The sequence below is a fragment of the Microchirus variegatus genome, assembly GCF_963457635.1.
Source record: "Microchirus variegatus genome assembly, chromosome: 5".
Taxonomy (NCBI): domain Eukaryota; kingdom Metazoa; phylum Chordata; class Actinopteri; order Pleuronectiformes; family Soleidae; genus Microchirus; species Microchirus variegatus.
In genome coordinates, this window is record NC_139806.1 from 20,482,378 (window position 1) to 20,504,675 (window position 22,298).

General features: G+C 41.9%; 1 protein-coding gene across 2 annotated transcripts in view; it reads left to right on the forward strand.

The window, feature by feature from the left end:
- The window catches only part of mib1 (MIB E3 ubiquitin protein ligase 1), a 56,313-nt gene that overhangs the window by 16,346 nt on the left and 17,669 nt on the right, over nucleotides 1–22,298 (forward strand). For both annotated transcript variants that reach the window (XM_083889816.1, XM_083889817.1), the window contains exons 11-12: nucleotides 119–316; nucleotides 551–702. In XM_083889816.1, coding sequence (XP_083745942.1) covers nucleotides 119–316; nucleotides 551–702 — 350 coding nt within the window. The remainder of the gene's footprint in view (nucleotides 1–118; nucleotides 317–550; nucleotides 703–22,298) is intronic.

A 22,298-nucleotide genomic window follows, 5' to 3' on the forward strand; every position in this document is an offset into this window, starting at 1 on the left:
CATCCTACTCACAAATGCATCTCTTATTTTGTTGAATGTCACACAATATGGCAAAAGGTGAAAACCCACACTTGCAGACACAATACTTAATCATTATGCGGGTGTATTGTGTACTCAGGACAAAGACGGAGACCGTGCGGTGCACCACGCAGCCTTTGGTGATGAGGGCTCTGTCATTGAGGTGCTGCAGAGGGGCGGTGCCGACTTGAATGCCAGGAACAAGCGAAGGCAGACTCCGTTACACATAGCTGTCAACAAAGGCCACTTGCAGGTGGTCAAAACCCTGCTGGACTTTGGATGCCACCCCAGCCTCCAGGTACCTATCACTGTGTCTTATTTTCCTTTCAAAGGAACAGTTCTGACACAAAAATTGTGACATCTCAAGAACAGAAAAAAGAACATAAAATAGCACTGCCAAGGGACAGTCTGTTCAGCCAACAATGACTATTGCACACTTTATTGTTTCTTGTAATACCATTTTGGCCATTTACACAGGCTTTAGGTCATAGATCGGTGAAAGAGTTGTTGTGACGCAGAGTTTTCTATTCAGGATTCAGAGGGAGACACACCCCTGCATGATGCCATAAGCAAGAAGAGAGATGACATGCTGTCGGTGCTGCTGGAGGCCGGCGCTGACGTCACCATCACAAACAATAACGGGTTCAATGCCTTGCATCACGCTGCACTACGTGGAAACCCCAGGTATGAGATGCTCAACTTTTCCACTTGGAGCAAATCCTTGTTACACTAGTAACAGTTGTCTACATGAAACCAGGACCAGGAAAATATTTGATCTGTAAAAACTCAAATATCTGCTTTCAGTAAAGCCTTTAGATTAGATACAAACATTCTGCATTGAATGAACACACTAAATTCCTATTTATTATTATATTTTTATACTATTATTATATTTATTTTTATATGATTCTGCATTGATGCACATAAATCTGTGACGGGTCGATACCAGTTAATCAATAAAATGTATTTGTGTAGACCACATTCACAATCACATACAATTTGATTTACCTCAAGCTTTTCGTAAATTGACATCTTCAGTGTGTGTGTTAATTGAATTTTTAGCATTGAATATACATACATTAAAATCAACCCTTAAAACTTAAATTTGTTTTCCGTCAAAACCAGGGGCCTGTTTCAGAAAGCAGGTTCAACAAACTCTGAGTTAAAACCTTAACTCCAGGTTGACCAACTCTGAACTGCCAAACTCTTAGTTTTCGGTGATAACAAGTAGTTCAATCAACTGTGAGTCAAAATAACTTGTGAGTGAAGCCAGGCATGAGGATATAAAAAGCCCTCATCGATGGAACACAGATAACATGATTCACTATGGCAAAAAGTAATGAGAAGACTTGAGCCTCCTAGTTCTCCCCAGTAGTTGGAGATATTAATAAATGCAGATATGCAGAAAGTGAGCATATATTTAAAAAGAAAAAAAGAGTGGCAGAAAAGCTTTAGTATTAAAGTATTAGTGTAATCTTAGTATTAATGTACTTAGTCTTAGAATTTTGTTTATACTTAATATATATACTTTTATACTTATACAGTACAAGCCAAGTATACTACACTATGCTATTCTTAAGTATATAAAATATAGTATATACAAAGTAAACTTCAAGTATACTGCCTCAGTTTTAGCATAAAATAAGTATACTTCTAATTCAAGTATTACACTTGAATAAACTACTTTTTGCTCATTGAATATCTGCGCCTTGACATCAACTGGCTCTTCAATAAAAGGACAGACCATAATGTCTGTCACTGCCTTCAGTCTGCAGGCTTCAACTTAAGAGCAGGAGAAACTCAGCGCTAGTTGAAGAAAACCTGCCAGCGAGCAGGTTAGGTTCACGGAGTATGTTGCCAGGGTAACTGTAAGCTGAAGTTTCCCTTATGTAAAGGTTAACTAACTCAGAGTTTTCACTAAACCTGCTTTCTGAAACAGGCCCCAGAACAACTAGGCTTTATTTATTTTCAGCTTCTTAACAGCTTAACTTTGGAAGCTGTGGTCGAAGCACTAATCTGCTACTACTAATCCAACACTTAATCATCCTCTCTTGGAATGAAAGATGTATGTTCACCACCTTCAGGTCTTAACCTTAAATAGAGACTAGAGACTGTGTTGAGTCACTGTTTTTATTTTGTCACCAAACAAAAATAGAACATTTTAAATAATGAACACGGAATAAAATGGACCGACCACCTGATGCAGATAATTCTACTACAAATTCCACTTAAAATTAAATGTGTCTTAAAGTCATTAAAACTAGAATAAGAATAATTCCACTACCTCACTGAGCCCATTTCATGCAGCTGTAGGCTTTACTCTGCTATCTTAATTGAGTTCGACACTGATGAAAGTCTGAAACAGGCCTATAGGCTTCATCTCCCCAACAGATGGTACGGTCTCAAACATACATTGGACTACCTTTGAGGCCCTGAACGCATCTGTCTTATGTTGACTTTTTTATTAGTGTAGCTAATAGTCCTTGCAGCTCATTTGATGTTTCTTTTTACTGTTATGTTTGTCCATCACTGCGTGTTGTGAGCAGAGGCTGGCCTGAAGCGGCTGGCCCGTGCTCTAACAGCAGCAGCAACAGCAGCATGTCTTGTTCATGGTAATTTCTATTTTTGGCTGCAGCAGCATGTTGCTCCCCTCTTTAAATGTTTTATTCTTGTCTCTCATATAAAAAAAAATGCCTGTCTATATCAGGTTGATCATCCAACAACTGTCTCCTGAGGTCATGAACGTTGATGTTACTGGGTCAGTCTTTATGGCGATTTCTGGAAAAGTTAACAGCTGCTTTCCTTGCTGAGCGATTTGGGCCAGTATGCGTATGTTTGCACATGAACTTGGTTATCCCGGGCTAAATGTCATTCCCCTTCACCGGCTTTCGTTCTATTGCACAATGGCAAATGGAATTGAGGTCAGAGTGCTCTGGAACACCTGCCACCTGCCACAAGTCGCTCCAGACGTGGCCCTTCATTTCAGCCTCACTGCAGAATAAGCCGGAGCCTTTGTCCTGCGTGGTACACTGGTCAAAAAACAAACAAACAATAATGTGTTATTAATTCTAAAACCAATTTTTCTAACAGTTAACCTAGTTTCAAATTTAAATGCAAATAGCATATTTATGAGCTTGGGTCGTTTTCTTGAACAAGCAAATTTATCACACAGATGGTATCATGTAGAGTAATTAATTAGGACTAGCAGTTAAAGATTTGCTGGAATACAGTGTAAATAATATAATATAACAAATGAACACAACGTGTGAAAAAGAACACATGGCAAAATAATAATGACAAATGTGCAGGCATACGTACAATATAAAATAAATAAAACTGTCTAATCCCTTTGGCAGCTCGTTCCAGAGTTGATGATCTCTGAAATTCTATAATTAAAAGTAATTATTTAGATGTACGTATATCGGATTAAAATCCACTTGTTGAATAATTTAAATCATACCCGTTAAATTACATAAATAAAACACACACTTTTTTTTAAATTACACAGCTTTTAACTTTATTATTTGTTTTTGGGGAAGGTTGAAGGTTTTAAACAAAATGGGTTTCTCTGCACACATTTGACAATTCCATGCAAAAGACGTGCACATGGGGTGTGTTTGTGCGTGCGTTCGTGCCCCTGGGACATGCTCTCACAGCAAGATATCTCTCTGCTTTTAACATTTTTTCTTTTGATTTATTTTATGCAGACATTGCAAGTTCTAAGAAATATATTTAATTTTTAAAATGTTCAAGTAAAGCAAAAAAAAGAAACAGAAAACCCAAACAATCATTTAGCACTGAGGCCTGTTTAGTACCTGGTTCCAGTATCCATCTCTACCATATGCACAGTATTTTATCATGGTCTCTGTCATGTTGTGCCTGCGTTGCTTTCTTCGGTCCATGCTCCGTACCCTTGCCTTCACAGAAACCAAGATATATGTCACCGTCTCCAGTCTGCCCATTTACTTTTATTTCACGCTCGAGCTCCTGCAATATCAGGGCGACAGTCCACAGTCCTAAAGCCCTCGGAAATCTCTCCCTGGGTTGAAGTGAAAGTACCTCGTCTGGTGTATTTTTAGTTGAGCGGCAGTTGTTTCGATTGAGTGCTAAGGAGGAATTCCTACTCTAGCATCACATTTCTAAAAATGTACGCTCGATGACTGTCGTGAAAAAAAATGCCTGGAGCTGGAGACTAATCAGGTGAAGAATATGACATGAAGCCTCTGTTTAATTATTGATGTTACTATTGTTTCCTGATGGTAGCTTTAACAATAAGGTCTGCTCTGTCTCCTCTTGTTTAGATTGAACACCAGTGCAGAATGTTACGTCAGTCAGGGCTGAAGAGGTCTAATATAGAATAGAGTAAGGGTAAAATTGCCTCCACTTTTTGGGGCTTTTATGCTTTCTTTTTGTGAGTGTTGCAAGTCAGTTCTACTTTTAGGTTCAAGTAGAGAGCGTGTCAAAGATCCTGGTGTGTGTGTGTGTTTCTGTAATGTGCCTCGGTGTTTAAAGAGTGCTGGTGGGTCTTCCAGCAGTGGATAGAAGATTGAGGAAGATGCACAGGAATAACCCTGTGGGTGACAGATGATTCTTTCAACTTGGAGTCCCGTATACTGAGACAAATCAACTCTACCATCAGGGGTGCGGCAGGAACTGGGGAGTTTTACTGTTTCACCTTGTTCATTACTCACACACTCACCCACTACAGAGTGTAAAAGGCATTCCCTTATAAATTAGACCTAGTTGTTAAGTTTTACAATTGCTAGTAAATTGAAAGTGTCTGTATCACCAGCAGTAACGTGCTCAGTGAAGGGTTTTTTTTGGATGTCCGCTTTGTGTGTTCCCCTTTGTGTGTTTACTGCAAGCCCAGCCTACAAGGACTGAGCCTGGCTCTTCTCTGTGTCTTTCCCTCGGGCTGCTATAAGCCAGTAGCTGCTACAGTACTGTAAACAGTACGATTAATAGCCCATGACTCATAAACGATCTCCAAACAAGCCCTGCAGCGGCAGTCTGTACCCTCTTATGTGTCTCCTACCTGTATTATTTGCCCCCTCCCTCTCTTACATAGTGCTCAGCTTACTTTTAATATGCTAACGTATGGACAAACCTAATATGCAAATTGACACACCTAAGGAGACAGGCGGCTCTGCAGACAATCACACTGTACTCCAAAATGCAGTTAAGTATTCCCAGTACACTGTCAGAACTAATAGATGGAACCATTTTGAAAGTACTGCAAAAAGGGTGGACTGTTCAATAGAAAACAACTTGTGAGTGCATGGAGATAAATCTACCAAACTGGCAAAATCTGTAAATTTCTAGTAGCTCGCTGCTATATTCACAATAAATTAGGACTTTTCCCACCCTGTCTTTGCTCATTTCAGATGAGGCTAATCAAGTCAGACTGCTGTGATTTAGTATGCTACTGCTTCTGACACTATCCAAATAGATTTCATGGTTATTGGTCCAATGAAACCACTTTAAAAACGTAGAATTGTAGAAAACAAGGCTATTTACAATGTATTTGAAAGTCAATCTTTCTTGTGTTCTACCCACCACTCAAATCTGTTTGAGCTATTAGACAAATTAAATAAGCTCAAAGCTTCTAGATCAATTTTGGCCAAATGACTGAGGAGTGTTTTTGTGGTTTATGAGATCATGTCAGTTTGACGTAGTATTAAGCACCAAATTAGGAGAGCATAAAAAGTGATAGAGAGTCGAGTGGGTGGGGGTGGGGAGGAGTGAGAGACGGTGTGAAGGAATTTTGGTTTCATCTGCCTGCTTGTTCTGCAGTGACGATGACTGAATGTGTAAGTGTTAGTAGCGGTTTTGAATGTCTGCTGCTGTGATTTGTGCAATCGGCTCTCGTCCTCTAGAGCATCTGGCTCTCATCTACCCCACCTTATCTGACACCATTGCAGGACACCGACATGCTTTGAGTTTCTGTGCATTGTGTGCTCTCAAGAGAACACTGCCCCTTCTTTATTTCTTCCACTAGTAGTGCCATTTTTTATTGTTTTAGAGCCATTTACAGTGTCACTGTACTCATGCCAAGCTACATTAGCTCTCTCCTTTATTTTTTGAACCTTTTCCCACCCACAGTGTAATTGACTGATGGCATCTAGTGACAGTCAGCTCAGGAGGTGTCTTAGCAAGACAGCCGCACATTCTCACACAGACATGTGAGCAGTGTGTTTCTGAAATAGCGCACTCAGTCTACCCCCTGCTATTTTTGAAACAGCCATTGATAGTGTGGTCAGAATATCAATCCCTCCAGAGGCAGAGACGCAACACTCAGAAGTCAGGAAAGGGGACCAGACCAAGTTTTAAAGCTGAGATAGGTTTCTTTATTAGTTGAAAAAGAGACAGGTTTAACATTGTACATTACACTCCACATACTTGTGGTTGAAGAAAGAGGGAAAACAAGTGTCTTGTTTTTGTAGAAGTGATTGTGTTGAAGGCCGTCTGTCGTCATCAAAGCATAGCTACAGCTGGTTGAAGGGGACCAAATCCATTCAAGAGGTGATTTGGTTCCATTTTACCAGCTTTAGCAAAGCATTTTGGAATCAGTGTTTCAGAGAGGGAAAATAAAATGGAGTCCTGAAGTGACCTGTCTGGACAGCTGGACAGCCAGAGCAATAATTAACGAGAAAGTCCATGTTGCATTTGAACATCTTATTATTATTATACAACCCACTAGTTAAAACGGTTTGTGCTGTGCCTCTTTCTCTCTACTGCTTATTCGCTCATCCGTTCACCTTCACCCTCTCTGTGTGACACACACGTACAATTAGTGCACTACACGCCATTTACCATCACACCAGTAACACACAGGTACAGTTCAGCAACCTTACCCAGCTTTCCTCCTTTGCTGCCTTGCATGCACCCTATTTATCCTCCATGCAATCTTTTTAAGTTTTATTTCCTCCCCCTCCCAGAGAGTGAGAAAAATTGTTCCTGGAGAAAAGGATAATAATAATCTGTGGCAGTGCACTTGAGTCAAATGTCCTGGAGTCATGAAGCAATTACAGGCTCTGACAGATGGGCCCTGCTGCAAGCACGCCGCTACTCCGGTCACTGAGATGGCCAACAGACAAATGCAGAGGCATAAGCACGTACACAGGCTCTCTTACTCATACTCCTACTGTATCACTCTGGGGCATCAAGTCACAACATTAATTTAAACCAGTCATTTAAGTCTTAGAGAGACTGATTTGTAGTGTAGAGAGAGTAGTGTTTGAACAGTGACTGAGGGCAGATTATATTATGTCTTTTTTTCCAGGGCTCTGCAGTCGTACAGTGTTGTAACATTCTCTATAAAAAAAAAAAATCCATTCTGTGATATTACAAAAATGATCACAGTAACACCCACATAAAGAACATAGTGATTATGTTTGTGTTTGTGGCCCTGAGTTATGGTACGTGTAGTCATTTATGAGATCAATAAACTGTCTTACTATTAGGTTAACATCAAGACACATTTGTCAAATTTTAACCATGCATGGAATAGATTTTTATTTATTTTATTGCTTTAGTTATTTATTTGTGCCTCACTCATCTTCCAAGCACCTTCTCTGTCCTTGAAGATACACTAAAGTAACATTGCTTTGGTCTTTTCTGACATTCAGACATTTTAGGTCTAATTTTTCTTTTTTACTTTCTTATTATTTTTGAGAAATGTTCCTTACACATTATTTTGAAACATGGACCGACATTTTAATATTTAAACTTTTTTTCCCCCCTACCATTGCACAAAAGAGGTTCTTGAAAAAGGCCAGCAACAGCTGAAGCATATGGTGTAGTAGGCCTAGGTTGATATGACACACCAGAGGCAGGTCTATTTGTAACAAACACATGCACATTCATGCTTGCTCACTTACACACACACACACACACCCTCGCGCAGAGTCTCAGTCACTCAGAGTCAGGTGGCCGCACTGCTCACCTCGTCTAAGGGCCATAACAGGGCAAAAGCAGGGGGACGACAGGCACTGAGAATTTGATAATGTCAGCATCTGCTGTGTTTGTCACTCACACAGCAGGTCAATGCTATTGAGGGCCTGGGTGAAACATGCAATGCAAGCCATTCACTCCTACACGCCTCTTATGTCTTAACAGATGGAAGCTCACGTGGATGAACCTGAATAGTGGACAGATCTGACGCCTAAAAATGTATCTTCATTTTGTTTTTCCTCTCGCAAAAGGAAAAAACTAATTTTCATTTTAGAAGTGGATTTGGGTGACTGTAATGATCTTAGTTTTCCTTTTTTAATGTTGAATTATTAGAAACCTGATCCTTTATAGTGGCTATTAAAAGGTTTTTTAAATATTTTATTTTTCTAGATCAAATGATGAATATATATGTATAGATAAATACTTTAGGAGTCCTAGACTACAGGCTGTTGGTGTCACAGATGTCACCTCAGTTCCAATATTTCTTCTATTGTGGCAAATGCAGTTAATCGGTTCTTGTATTTTAATATTGACGAGCTGGTATAAAAGAATGGCATGTATATGCTTTGCAATTGCTCTGCTGCAGGATACATTTTAGAAGTATCGACTAATTCCACCCGGCAGCTACTTACAACATTCAATTCAAAGAAAAAGTCTAATTTGATGAAGGTGCACTTGATAAATTAAGGCACTGTGTGACTTCACAGTGTCATCCTTCCATGTTTTACTTCAGTAATAGTGAAATTGCAATAATACATTTATATTTATCACAGTGTAGCCACTGATTCATTTCTTAATGCAATGGTCTCATTTGTTCTTGGAGAAATTACCTTCAGCAGGGTTGGGGGCCATATTTAAAAGGTTTGAAGTGAGGTTAACCTGAGCTAAATCTGGTAAAGGGTTTGTCAGTGATCCAAACGTGGGCTAGAGGGAGGATCATAATAGGTGATAGAGCTAGATATGAATAGCTCGCCACGCAAACTCCTCCCCATGTCCCCCTGCCTTCATGTCTCTGTGTGCCCCTGTCCATATTCTGTTGCAGTCAACAATTGGAATCAGCTGACGGGCCAGAGTTGACTCTGATCCTGCATTGTCACTTTTTGATGGTCTAATCTGACTGCCATGCGGTCCAGCAAAGCATTTGGCAAGCATAGCAAACGTGAACAATGGGAGCAGGAATCGGGGGCAGAGAGGGGAGCATGGGGCAGCCGGGTTTATATGGGGTGGTGGGGGGTGCAGATAAGGGCAATGGCATAAAGGGATGACCTCATAGTAAAAACACACAGGATTGTTAAAGCCATATGATACGGCAGTAGACTAGAGCCAGTTTGTGGCAGCAGCGCAGTGCCTCTTCGCTCTGCCTACTCAGCAACTTTTCCCCTGCTCTTTCAGTCGCATGTTAAAAAAATACATCAACATTTGCAGAATTTTGGTCCTCTTCACCTCACTGTCCACGTAGAAGTACTGGAAAAGATTATGGTATTAATGGGGAGGAACAGCATCAGCATGCCACTCACTGTCTGCGGAAGTTGGTGCTAAGTTGCCACTGGCTGAATTTCAAGGGCTCTGATGCAGTAAAATAACCTGATAACGAAAGGAGACCTTGTACATATGGCGATGACACAAGGCAACTGTATGCCCATAGTAAAGGTGGCTAAATTAATGCAGCTCAAAACATCCTCAAAATCTGATTGCTATGTAACTTACATAACTGTTTAATGAAATGTTGGATTCAATTGTTCATGTATCTTGGATGGGAGATTTTTATTGGCTAAGTCAGCCAAATTGAGAAAGCAGTAAGTTCCCTACAGCGATTATTGCTGCAGTGAGACTGCCCAGAGACAGTATAGCTAATGTATGAGCCTCACCACTCACATTCATGCTCTCTTTCCCCCCTCTCTCTCTTACTCTTTTTCTCTCATTCTCTCTCTCTCCTTTTACCCTGCTTGCCATTTTCCCTCGCACACGATCACAGCAATATTAACACAAACATGTCCTTAGACAGTGCTGTCCAACATCATTTTCCCAAAACGAGGACTCGCACCTCACCAAGAATACATACTTCTTTACATTCCATAGCTATCATATGTTCATATGGGTACATAAAGAAGTATGTACACCAAGGAGGCAATCTTAGGTATGAAATGTTCTCACCTTTCGCCAAGGTCAGGAAGTTTATGAGCATTTTTCCTCACCGTTCTCTCTCCCAAGTATGGTAGCCTGCACTGTAAGGTGACTTTGAGTGTAAATTCAGTTCAACACTCAAGGCTTTCCTCTGGTTGCCATGTAAGGCTGAACAGCCAGTCCCCCCGCCCCTGAACATAACAGAAGTTTTGCAGTCCATACCATAATCGACCATTACAGTGACCCCCCATTGTCCTCCAAGCAAATGGGAGAAAGCAGGAGGGTTGGGGGGGGGTAGATGTACAGCTTCCTCTTTTCTTCTTTCCAGAAAAAATGTTGAGGAGGTATATTAAGGAGTTTGGTTAAAAAAAAAAAAAAAAAAAATAGCAGCAAAGAAGAGAAGAGATTTCTCCTTGATAGGAAGTCCTTAGCGTGAGGTGCCTCTGTGTGTGCCTCATCTTGTTAGACGATCATTTGCTGTGTCCTGGGAGCAGAGTTGCACCTATAAGCTGTATGGCCCCGCTGACATACTGAACATTTTCACTTCTCTCCTCCCACTTCTGTTTCAGTCCGTCTCCCTCACTGCCATCGCGCTCTCTTATTTCACCCCCTTATCCCCCCCCCCCACACACTTGTGTGTCCTCTCTTCTTCCCTATTTCCCACTTCTACCAATACATACCCTTCTCTGGTCTGTCTCACTTGTGTCAGCGGCGTCCCCAGTGGCTGGCTGGAGTGGTTGCTGATGTTTGAAAATGAGGGTGATCCAAGTGGAACAGGAAGTTATTGTGAGCAGGATTTGGGCTTTAGGCGCAGAGGCAGGCCATAGGTCACATGAAGGCGCTAATGCCCACTCAGCACTTGTGGATTGGTCCTGGTTATACCCTACATCCACCAACACCCCTCCCTCCCTCCCAGACCCTGTTTCTATTGCTCTCTATTGCTCCCCCGCTCTCCCTCTCACTCTTTTTTTTATGATCATCTCTCACTTTCTCTTTCCTCTGATCAAACCTCACCTGTCTGTGTTCACAGGGAAACCAGCTGTTCTGTTGCGGAGTGGGTGGAACAGATCAATAACCATTTGCATGGTAGCGTGAATTGTTCAGCAAGCCTCTAATGAATCTTTGCCCCAGACCAACACATTCCACAAGTCCGCACTGCCTCCGTCCAGGCTGAATGTTGAGGCAATGGGTGTAAATCTTAAAAATGGATTAGGCGAGAACCAGCTTAAGTTTGAGTTTGAAGACTGGGTGGAAGAGAACTGAGTAAATGGGGGAAAAGTGGTGCAATATTTTCGCAGTGGAAGGTTTTGGAATAGTAATGAAGGGAGGTTGAACTAGCAGTGACAGTTGTTCTCGGCACTAAGATAGGGCTGGGCAGGTGGGTGAGCCTGGTACTAAAGGTGTGACGTCCTGTTAAGGAAATGTCACAGCCACCCGAGAGGATGAGCACATAGGAGAGAGAGCGGGTGAAATTCCTTCCTACACACAGTATGGTGGAGGTTGGGGAACATGAACCAGCGAATTAGCCCCGTGGTCGTTGTGTCTGTTCTGGTTTGGGCGATAACACTGCAGCAATGTGCCCTACATGCCCTACCAAGCCGATTGCAATCCTTTACAGATAGAAAAGAAGAGGAAAGTGGGTTACCACCTTAAATGCTGTGGGTTCAGCCTTTGACACATATCTATCCAGCTAACCATTGCTGCAAATTTCCCCTCCCACCTACCTATCCTCATACTCCCCCCACATCTGTGTTAATACGCTTCTCACAGCTGTGTGCCGCCAATCCGCTTTTCTCCCGTTCATACCTCCCAACCTGCCCAGTGTTCATAATTCTGATGCTTCGTCATCCCTCTGGTTGGCACATTCCATCCTTCCGCCCCAATCAACCAGCCTTTGGTCAAAAAGTGCGACGTATCCTCCAACTTACCTCCCATCAATTAAAAAAATGGCTGTGATCTCCCCTGCCCCTCAGTTTAGGTAAAAAGTAGTCTGGTAGCACCAAGAAAAAAAAGATAAATAAATATTTTTTTAAAAAGTCAAAAATAACACATTAAAAGTCCCAATAATGATAGTATCCTCAGTCATGGCGATAAAAACATCTTGGAAAATTGTCAGACGAAGAGGGCAAATTGTGCAATGGGGAATTTTGCTCCACACCAGTGCAGGTCTGAGTTAACGAGTCCGTCATTAGATAGCGGCAGGGCTGCAACCATGAAGCCTAATGAGCCAAAGAGCTCTGCTGCAGCAGCATGTCCGGCCAGTGCCAGGAACACAACAGAGAGACGGAGGAAAAGCGAGCAATTCAAGAGAGGGAGGGAGGGAGGGAGGGAGGGAGAAAAGAACAAGATGAGAGAGATAGAGTGGAGAGTGCAAAAATCGGGGCTAAAATCCATGTGGACCATATCAACTCTCCTGCCTCCCTTTCCCCAGTTTCACCTCCTCCTGTATCCTCTTCCTCTCCACACTTGTTTTTTTCTTTTTATATAGCATTTATTTCTTCCCTTCTTCTAAGATGAAAGGAACAAAGAAAGAAGAAAAAACAAGGTGTTCTCTGGTTAAGTTCTGTCCCAGTGCTGCTGCTGCTGCAGAACAGTACGTTCCACTCCCCCTTCCGACTACGCGACTCACAGACAAGCCATGCAGTTAATAACAGATCACATCCGAATAAGAGAGAGGGAAGACACGGGACAGGAGACGTCAAGGCCTGTCAGGGGTTAACTCCGTCCAAAAGCGAAAGATGGGCACATATTACCTGTCAGATCAGTTTCTATCTGAGCTGCTTCTCTTCTCTTCCTCTCCTCCTCTTCCCGTAGTGAAGAGAGCCATAATGACCTAGAGAGCGCTCCAGCTGCTGCAGCCATCGTGTGTGCCGGGTGCACGCCTGACTCGCTGAATCAGCTTCTATGATTGGGGGGAGGAGGGGTGGTGACGGGCAGGTTGAGTGCCAGAGTCAGGGAGGAGGGGGAAGGAGAGAAAGTGGGCACACACACACACACATTCCCACATAGTCTCACATAGTCCCACACAAATACAAGTCATACCTTTAGAAGAGGAAGACATAGAGCGAGCATGAAGGGGGAAAAAGAGAAAGGAGGGGGAGCACAGAGACAGAAGAGGGAGAGAAGGAGGGGAGAAATTCTGCAGTACTCTCCTCTCCATCATGTGCATTCTGAGGGGGGAGAGCTGGGAGGATGCCCTGGTCGTTGGAGGAGGCAGAAAGTGTAGCAGGCATCCTCCCACCCTGCCTTTTTCCTTATTCTATTGAGTCGCACGTGCAGCGCCAGAGCTTTATTCTGCTCCTTAGAAGCACTTTTATTATACAGTGGAACTTTATAGAGCAGAGTTCAGTGAATGGTTGAAAGCAGAATTATTATTTAAAAAAAAAAAAAGAGATCTGTGGCTCTGCGGTGGAAGACAGCTGTACTTTCAGTAGTACCTCATGGTCCATGTTAATTGGATTATTATTGTCACAGACTGGACATGATGGATATTGCAATATCTTTAGGTGTCATCAATACATACGTCATCCTTTATGCATGCACTGCAAGGGTCACCTTTTCACTGGGAAGAGATTAAGCAGAGATGTTACCGTAGTTGGAAGGGCAGAGTGCACAGGAAAAACACAAGGGCAACAAATTACGGACAAGAGGCCAACCAGCCAGCGGCTTCCTACCCCACAGTGCTAGGACTGAACTCAATGGCTAGTGCTTTGTGGGAAGCAAGGCATGCAAAACATGTCTCGGCCCCTGTTGCCGGGGTGCTCCTCTGTCTTGTCTCACCACCTACCTGACCATATTTAGTCAAGCAGTGCAAAAAATAGTTCCCACTTCACTCCACTCCACTCTGCTCTTCTCCTTGTCTCAACTCCCTCACCCCTCTAACCCCACCCTCTCCCCCACAGCAACTGTTGGCTACAGGCTCTCGAAAGCCTTCCTACAGCTCCCTGCCTATTGATTCGACTAGCCTGGAAGGAGAGAGGAGCTTTAGGCCAGCTAGCCACTGCTACCATTTGCTGCGCTATTTTTAGTAGCTCCAAATAAAGTGGTCTCCCGTGCTCCCACTTGTATATTCTTGATTCTTCCCCCCCTCCCCTGTTTTACATCCTTCACCACCATTTCTAGTGCCTCCTCTGATACCATGCCCTCACTGTGTGTCCTTTTAACACCGCAGTCTCTGTCATTCTTGTGTTTAAATAGAGCTGAAACGCACTGCTTATGGTAGAGCTTCCATCTGCTCACCTCGATACTTAAAATAACTGTATACTCGAGAAATGGAGGCGAGAGTAAGGCTGAATGTGTTGTGCAGAGAGGCATGGAGGGTTGTAGACAGCAGGAGATTTTTTTGTGTGATCTCATTTATTTGTTTTCTATACACTCTCGAGCAGTGCAGGGGGAAAGGAGGCAGCCGCACCTCTGAGGCACTGAAAAGTTTGGGCTGCTTTCTCTCTTTTTCGAGCTCTCATTAATTTCCAAGTGTCTTTTTCAAGCTTTCCCGAGGCACAGCCACTGAAGAATCTGTTTAATTAGTTGGTCTCATCACGGGGCACATCTATACTGTATAGAAGTAATGTCCTCTATGCCCTCCTCTTTTTTCCACTCTCTTCTTTCCTCTTTTACCTCTTCTACCTCAGTGACAGCACACAGGTTCTCTTACTTACCCCACCTGCATTTTAACTGCACAGAGCCCCAGGTTGTGTAAGACCATGGTTTGCACACCAAATACTCTCTTCAATGCGTTAATCACGTGGAAAGCAGAGTGTGACATTTCACTTGTAATGAAGGAGACAGTGAACACTCACAAACACCCTGAATAAACCATGAACATTTTATCAAAGCATATCGTCATGAGCCAGAAAAATGTCACGCAATTGTCTCCTCCTTGATTTGATCAGCCTTTTACGAAGCTTACAGACATTCTGCCCTTTCATTCTCAAGCCTTCATGGTTGAGATAATTCTGCATAGATTTAAGTGTGCAATTTAATTAATATATTGTCGCTGCAATTTACAGCATTTCGATTGCGTTATCTTTACAGCTGGCAAGGTAAAACGGATTCCAAGCTAATGTGTCCGCTCAGAACTTGACCTTACATGGCCAGTCAAGGTGCGGTATTGAAGCTGCATAAATGTCCACCTGTAACTGTACTACAGTTGCACACAGAAGTAATTTTCCATACGGCCCTTTCATGTACTAACTGTATATTAACACACATACTGTACATGTATTAGTCTTATTCTTGTGTTTTGTGCTTTGCGTATCCCCCTCTCACTGTTCCAGCCATCTGACCCACCAGTTTAATCTCAGTTAAAACCAAACATCCCATCTCCCTCTGAAACTCGGCAGCATGGCTCACATCTTCCCTCCATGATGAATAGCGTGGAGCTGAATGTTTAGCTGAGCAGTCAATCGATCAATAAGAAAAGGGTCTACTAATGGATGGGCTTTGTTTCTATGCATGAAGGCATGGATTGGGTGTTTCTCCCCATGGGTACTGCATAGCTGAATCTCCATTCAAAATTATAAAATAAATAAAAATGTATGTGCAATCATCCACGTTGAAGTTTTTATGATTCCTTATATTTAAAAGATATGGTGCGGGTGGAGACATGGCTTAATACATGTTGCCATAGGCTTTAATATTGGTTATATATAAATGTAATACGATATTTAGACCCAGAAAAAGGCAAGACGATCACTTAATTAACCTAAAGTATAAATATGAAACACTGATACGCAAAAGTCTTCAGCTTGTGTGTGTGTGTGTCTATAATAGTGTCTATAATTGCTGCCAGAGGGGCAGCTCTACTAAATACTGAGTCAAGAATAATATAATTCTTTCTTTATTTGTACTTAATTTAAATGCATTTGTATTAATTTGTTTTCAGCGTGACGTTAAATTGTCTTTCTTATTGCTTCCATGGCAGTGGAAGTTGTAAAACATGGGTGCGTCCAGGAGTGACAGGGTGGTGAATATCTTTTTTTGGGAAGCATTCCATTTTCTCTGTTCTGCAATGGGCACATCCAAATGAGAGCTTGTTCTTTTGAGTGTACTGGAGTAAGGTAGAGGTTAGTCTCCCTCTTGGATTGGAAAGTTTTGTTCAGTGAAGCTGAGCTTCAAGCTCTTTCAGCTTGTCTTAACTCCTGCTTTCTGTGTACCATCCTACCAGTCAACGCAATACAGGGATTATCATGACTTCCAACTCCAGTTTGTGCTTTTTCGATCAAATCATTGCTCTCCTCTTCCATCAGCCAGGTTCTTCATGTTTACATGATCGTTCTCATCACTTCCTTTCCCCTACTATCCCTGCACCCCGCTCTCTTGTCCCTTGGTCCCCACCACCCCTCCCTCCTCCTCCCTATACATAGTGCATCATTCGAAGAGGTGAGGCTGTTGAGCACTTGGAGGAATAAAAGTGATTTATGAATGGGGCAGCCTACCTAGGTGCTGGAGGGGGAAGCCAGTGGCAGTCAGGCTCTGTGATCCAGCAGCCCATTGTTCCCTCCAGCTTCACTGCAGGGGAAACTCCTCTGTCTCTCCTGCCTCTGATCTTTACTAGTGCCGCATGTTACCGTTAAGTGACTCACAAACGGCACAAATACCTGTGCATTGCAGTAGAGCCCACACAATATATTGGTTGGCTGATACATTTGTTTCAGCTCATGTTAAGTTCACTGTGCACTGATTAAATTGTGGAATATGAGCTTTGTCAAAAGACAAATACAGAAGGTCAGTCTCAGACAACCAAATTTTGCTTTTATCTCATTTTGAATCGTAATTCCTGGTCAGATGAACAGAGAACCAAACACAGAGCAAATCATTTTCACTACAAACAAATAGGCAACATTGTTCACAGATCTGACTCGACATTAAATCTAGTTACTTTTTTTTATTTTATTAAATTAAATCTTTCGTTCTCTCCAGCTTATACACTAATCGTAATAGAGCTAGAACCTGTCCTTACTGAAGTTGAGTGAAATGCAGGGTTCAATCTTGACAAGGTTGTTATACTAATAAAGGCCCAGCATACAGTTATAGAGATCCACTACTATTCACAACCTCGTTTAAACCTATTTTTTGGGTCTGCATGTCCTGACTGTGGTAGGAATCTGGAGGACCCACAGAAGACTTATGAGGACAAAAATGCAAACCACACAGAAAGGACCCTATTGAACAGCTGTGAAGTGTGAAGCATCAGTGATAATCACCACACTAACATGTGGCCCTAGAGTGGTGTACTATCATATATACTGATCGAAAAAAAAACTTCTACTCCCCAAGATTTCTGAAAGCATCAACACAAAAATTCTTGTATCAGTCAGATTCTGCAATGCAGAGAGATGCACATAAGTACAGCACCTTTTTCTTCAGTGCAGATACAGTACATACACACCCAACAGTACATTGCATATAATCCATATTTGCTTTCATGGAGTTGCCCAATTAAGTAAATACCTGCATAAATGTATACAGTTTATATGATGATTAATCCGAGTTGTCTTTTATGATTCAAAGTTTTAGTTTTTCCAGATTTTGGCAGCCTAACACAGGTGAGCTCGATGCTCAGATCAATAAGCTATAAATAAAATAAAGGTAGGTAATAGGGAAGGGACCAAAGCCACTGTGGGTTATGTATGAGTTTCTCCTTGTCACCATATGCTTGAATACAGATACACAGCATTCACACAATACACTGTGACTTTACTGCAGAAACTCGGCTCTGCAATTCATTTAAAAATTTGAGCACAGTGATACGTTAAAGCAATATCGCTATATTAGACGTTTGTTATATCAAACTCTATGTAGTCTTGAGAGATTGATCCCACTCACACTGTTTTAATTACAGTGGTCTCCTTAGTATTGTTGGTTATTATCTTCACTTGTTTGGATTATGTCGCCATTGTTTTTTTTTCTTTTCTTATTTAAATTACTCACTGACGAGTGCACCTGTTAAAGGTGTAGTGAAGTAATTGGACCGCTCAGCGGGTTTGGGCATCAGTTTGCTGCAGCATGAGCTGTGACTTCATTTAAGAGTCCCCCTATCCTAGAATCCCTCCTAGTGTCCACCTCTCTATGAGCTGGGACCAGTCCAAGAGATCAGCCAGAGGACAAGCTAATACAAGCCTCAATCCTCCAGTGGCCAATCACAACGCCTACACTTCTTCCTCGGGTTGGGCCAATGGTGGCTCAGAGCCAATAGATAAGCTCAGCCATGCTGTAATGCTCTGTCTGTCCCATGGCATGCTGAAACATTGAGTCCTGGCTTCTATGTTGCTATAGCACATGTTGAGAGAGGGAGGGGTGGGGTAGCAGAGGGAGGCAAGGATGGATAGATAGAGGAGGAAGAGAGGGAACAAGGGATGGGTGGATGGAGGGAGAGAGAGAGAGGGAGGGGTACATCCCTTACTGTTTGGGACTCAAGGACATAAAGAGCTTTTGGGAAAGTGACTATTGCATGCAAAGAGAAAAGCTTGCATTGTGAAGTCGCCTTTATCACTGATGGTATGTTTTTTTTGCCCACTTGCCAAACCTAGAAAGAGCAGGATTTATTTGTGGCACTTTAAGTGCCTCGGCAATGCAGGTAATAAATATGACAGATCAAAGTGATGTACTTCCACAGCACAGCTGTCAGACATCCTTAATATTTTCTCCCCCCGTTTAAAAACAAATGTAGTTTATCTATTTACTTGATGTATTGGAATAAGTAATTGAATTTATTCGGGCTCTAGATAGTACTTTTACATCAGTGATGGGCCATCGGCGTGTGGTGTTTTTATTTAACAACGTAAAATGTGCTGCACTCTTGTAAAGCATCACTATAAACCGTGTTCTAAATTCAGTTTAGCTTGACACAGTTCTTATAAGCCACACTTTCCTTTTTAAAATGCTAGTTACTAAGTGCATTTCAATGTTTTATATTTATATTTTTTTCTGTCATTCTGCTTTGTACCCCATATAGTCTATAGTATCACTATACTGATAGCTTTACACGTATTCACCACAGCTCTTGCTATTAATGTTAATGCCATTCTCGTGGGGATTTCCCAATTAATTTTCAAAAACAACACAGCGTGAAGGTATTTGAATTAAGTCACCAATAAGGGGAGCTTGAAACTAAATTTACTTGCATCATCTTTATGATCATACGTGCGTAAAATGTTGACCGATGTTCAGATCTAAACCATGCTTAGCTGTTGAATAATTCAGGCCACCTTACCCTGGTAACCTCCATGGACACCTAAGTCAATACCTTCCATGTAAAAGCGTTTTGATGGGACAGAGATGACGTGGGTTTTTGTTTGTTTGCATTCTATTGTGTGAGTGTTTGTGCATTCTTGCTGTACAAAACCTGCTAAGTATTTACTTTGTAAAAAGTAACAACATTATGTTATAGACATCAGGCAGAATTGCCTATGCGGAAAATTGTAGGGGAATTTAAACCTCCATTACACAATCTGTAGAATCATGGATCTGTTTGGTATATGTTGGTTTCTATAGAGCCTTATCTGTGTAATGTATAGTACATTTACACAAGCTCCATTAACAAGCTGGCTGTTAGAGATTTTCTCTACTGTTCTGGGGCATATGGCCTGTTGTCTTAGTGCTTAGATGAGCCAGTAGCTGATACAAGGCCTTTTTATCCCCATTATTTCCCTCTGCAAACAATGGACTTTAATTACCAAATCACTCTTTCAGCCACAGCTCCTTCCAATGTGCCTGGAAGTCTAACTGCTAAAGAAGTTGGACTCATCAGCAGCAATGCAGCTGTTTGTTTGTGTTACTTTGGATCTGCTCTGCCAATTACTGTTAGAGAGAATTCCATGATGTTTTATCTTAATTTCTCCATTGTGTTTAAGTCGCAATATTGTAACTGCTTGGTTTTTGTGCATGAAAGGAAGCTCGCTGGTTGCAACACAAAGAGAATGTTTTAGGGGTTGTGTGGATGCAGGCCAAGGAGTGAGGAGTGATTTAAAGTGTTAGATCTGCCGTGAGACTGTAGATCACAGGAGCCTCTCAGACCTTCTACCCGTTTGGTGACAGCGTGGCAGGCTGCTGAGTGGCTGTCGATCGAAGGACCTTCAGAGCTGCTGACTTCTCCACCATTCTGCAAAGCACACAGTCAATTCCTTGGTTCTATTTACCACTCTGCAGTTAATTTTACCAGCCAGGATTAGGTCTAGACTTGCCGTAAAGAAACTGAAAGGGAATTTTATATTCAGTAAATGGCTAGTTTCTCAGCCCCAGTAAAGCAATCATTATCAATCTAATATGCAACACTGGCTTCACAGGTAAATTGCTATTTAGCTGCTGCTCAGGAGCTTATGCCTAAAAACCTGTAGAAATATAACAGTTGACATGAACTGACACAAAGTGCGTCTCCGTTTTCTTAAAAAAATATGTAATGCTCGGCCGTATATTTTCTCGTTATTTAACTTTGTTCAGGGCGTTTCTAGGGCAGGGGGTGTGTAGATGTGCAAAGGATGTGAGGGCGACTCTGTCTAAACAGGCTGTCCAGATTCTACAGAAATCTTCTTCATTTTTTTCCTCCTTAATTTGACTGTGATGCATTAATAGCTGTAAGTCTATTTGATGGAGGTGTCTTCTCTTTCTCCAACCCAAGTCTGCGCGAAAAGCGATGTCGAATAATTTCATGGTTGTTTCATAGATATGATTTAGGTGGCTCTTCAGTCTAATATAACCTGTATGTCCTTGCTCTTTTTGAGGTACAACTGTGCGTTATACCTCTTATGGCTGCTTCCTGAAATGAGAATGAGACTTTTCCAGGGTGCTTAGGAGAATAAAAGAGAATAAAGTGCACAGAAAGAGTAGCATGGGAAAATAATTGGGTCATCTCGAACCAATGGGACATTAACACGCCATTGGGGTTCTCTAACTGTCTTACTGTCTCATTCTTCATAAATTGCTATGAATCAGGACACCCTATAGCACCAGTTGATATAAGGCTAATTAAATCTAAGTCTATCGAGGATCCCACCTACTTTTTTCCGTATAAACAGAAAACCATACTTGAGAATGTTTGAAAATGCACCCAGTGCCTCATAAACAACCTTGAAGGCAGCATCAGTGGCTTCAGTGATAACACAAACGTCATCAGAAGTGCAACGCACTCCCGTCCCCCCCTTCCCAGTTTATGCAAATAGTCCTTAATAAAAGCATGCTCACTCAGGGGCTTCAGGTATAGGCAAGCAATGGAAGGTCACATTGTAAGGGAAATGATTCTCCTCACGGCATAGTAATGAAAGCCTTTTTTTATTGAGCAGTGCCCGTTGAGGTTCTTGTCCTCAGCTCTTTGCTGCACCGCTGACCGAACGCTACTTGTGTTTATTTACTCTGTCCACAGCAGGTGAGCCCTGAGCTGTGGGACAGCCATGACTCGAGCAAAGTGGTAACAAATTGCTCCACGGGAAGAAATGATGGCCAGCCACTTACATTTGCATGGATATTATAGGCTGCTTTGATTATATTGTCATTTGAGATGCAGAGCCATGAAATTGACCTCAAGTTGTGTCCAGTTTTTTTTTTTTTGTTGCAGTTGTTACGGCTTCCTTTCATACATTGTATTTTTTGAAAGAACAAAATAAGCCCACTTGAATGCCAACACTCCCATTCAGCACTGCATGTGTGAAGATTGATGAAATGCTGAACAAATTTATGACTCTTAACTCTCAACTGCCACTGAGTTTTAGGCGCTCTGCCTTCCAAACCTTCATCACACATGATGAAGTGCACCTCCCTGCCCGGAGTGGAAAGTGTTCCATTTAAACTCGGTGTGTTACGTTTATGAAGGATTTGTTGTTAACAGCATTCTCTGTTTCAAAGAACCTTAAAGTATTGATCCTGTCTCAAATGAACAGACACCTCATTTATTCTCTGAAGTTGCATCATCTGGAGAGGACTTGGAATCAGAAGAGAACATACTATGAGTTCTGGGGAAGGAATATAAAATGACCAACCTCATGTGACAAACTGAGTTCAACAGGGGCAGCATAGTTAAAGTCAAGCAACAAAACAAGTGAAATGACCTCTTCATAGTTTATTTCCCTCAGGCTTTGCCCAGTTGCTATGCAGATGGATTAAAGCCAAGTGGAAAGAAATAAAATAAATGTTATTGTATTTTTTTTAATGATTATTATTATTGGACCCTGATAAGCTTCGGTCAAGGTCAAGAATGAACTTTGGTCAAC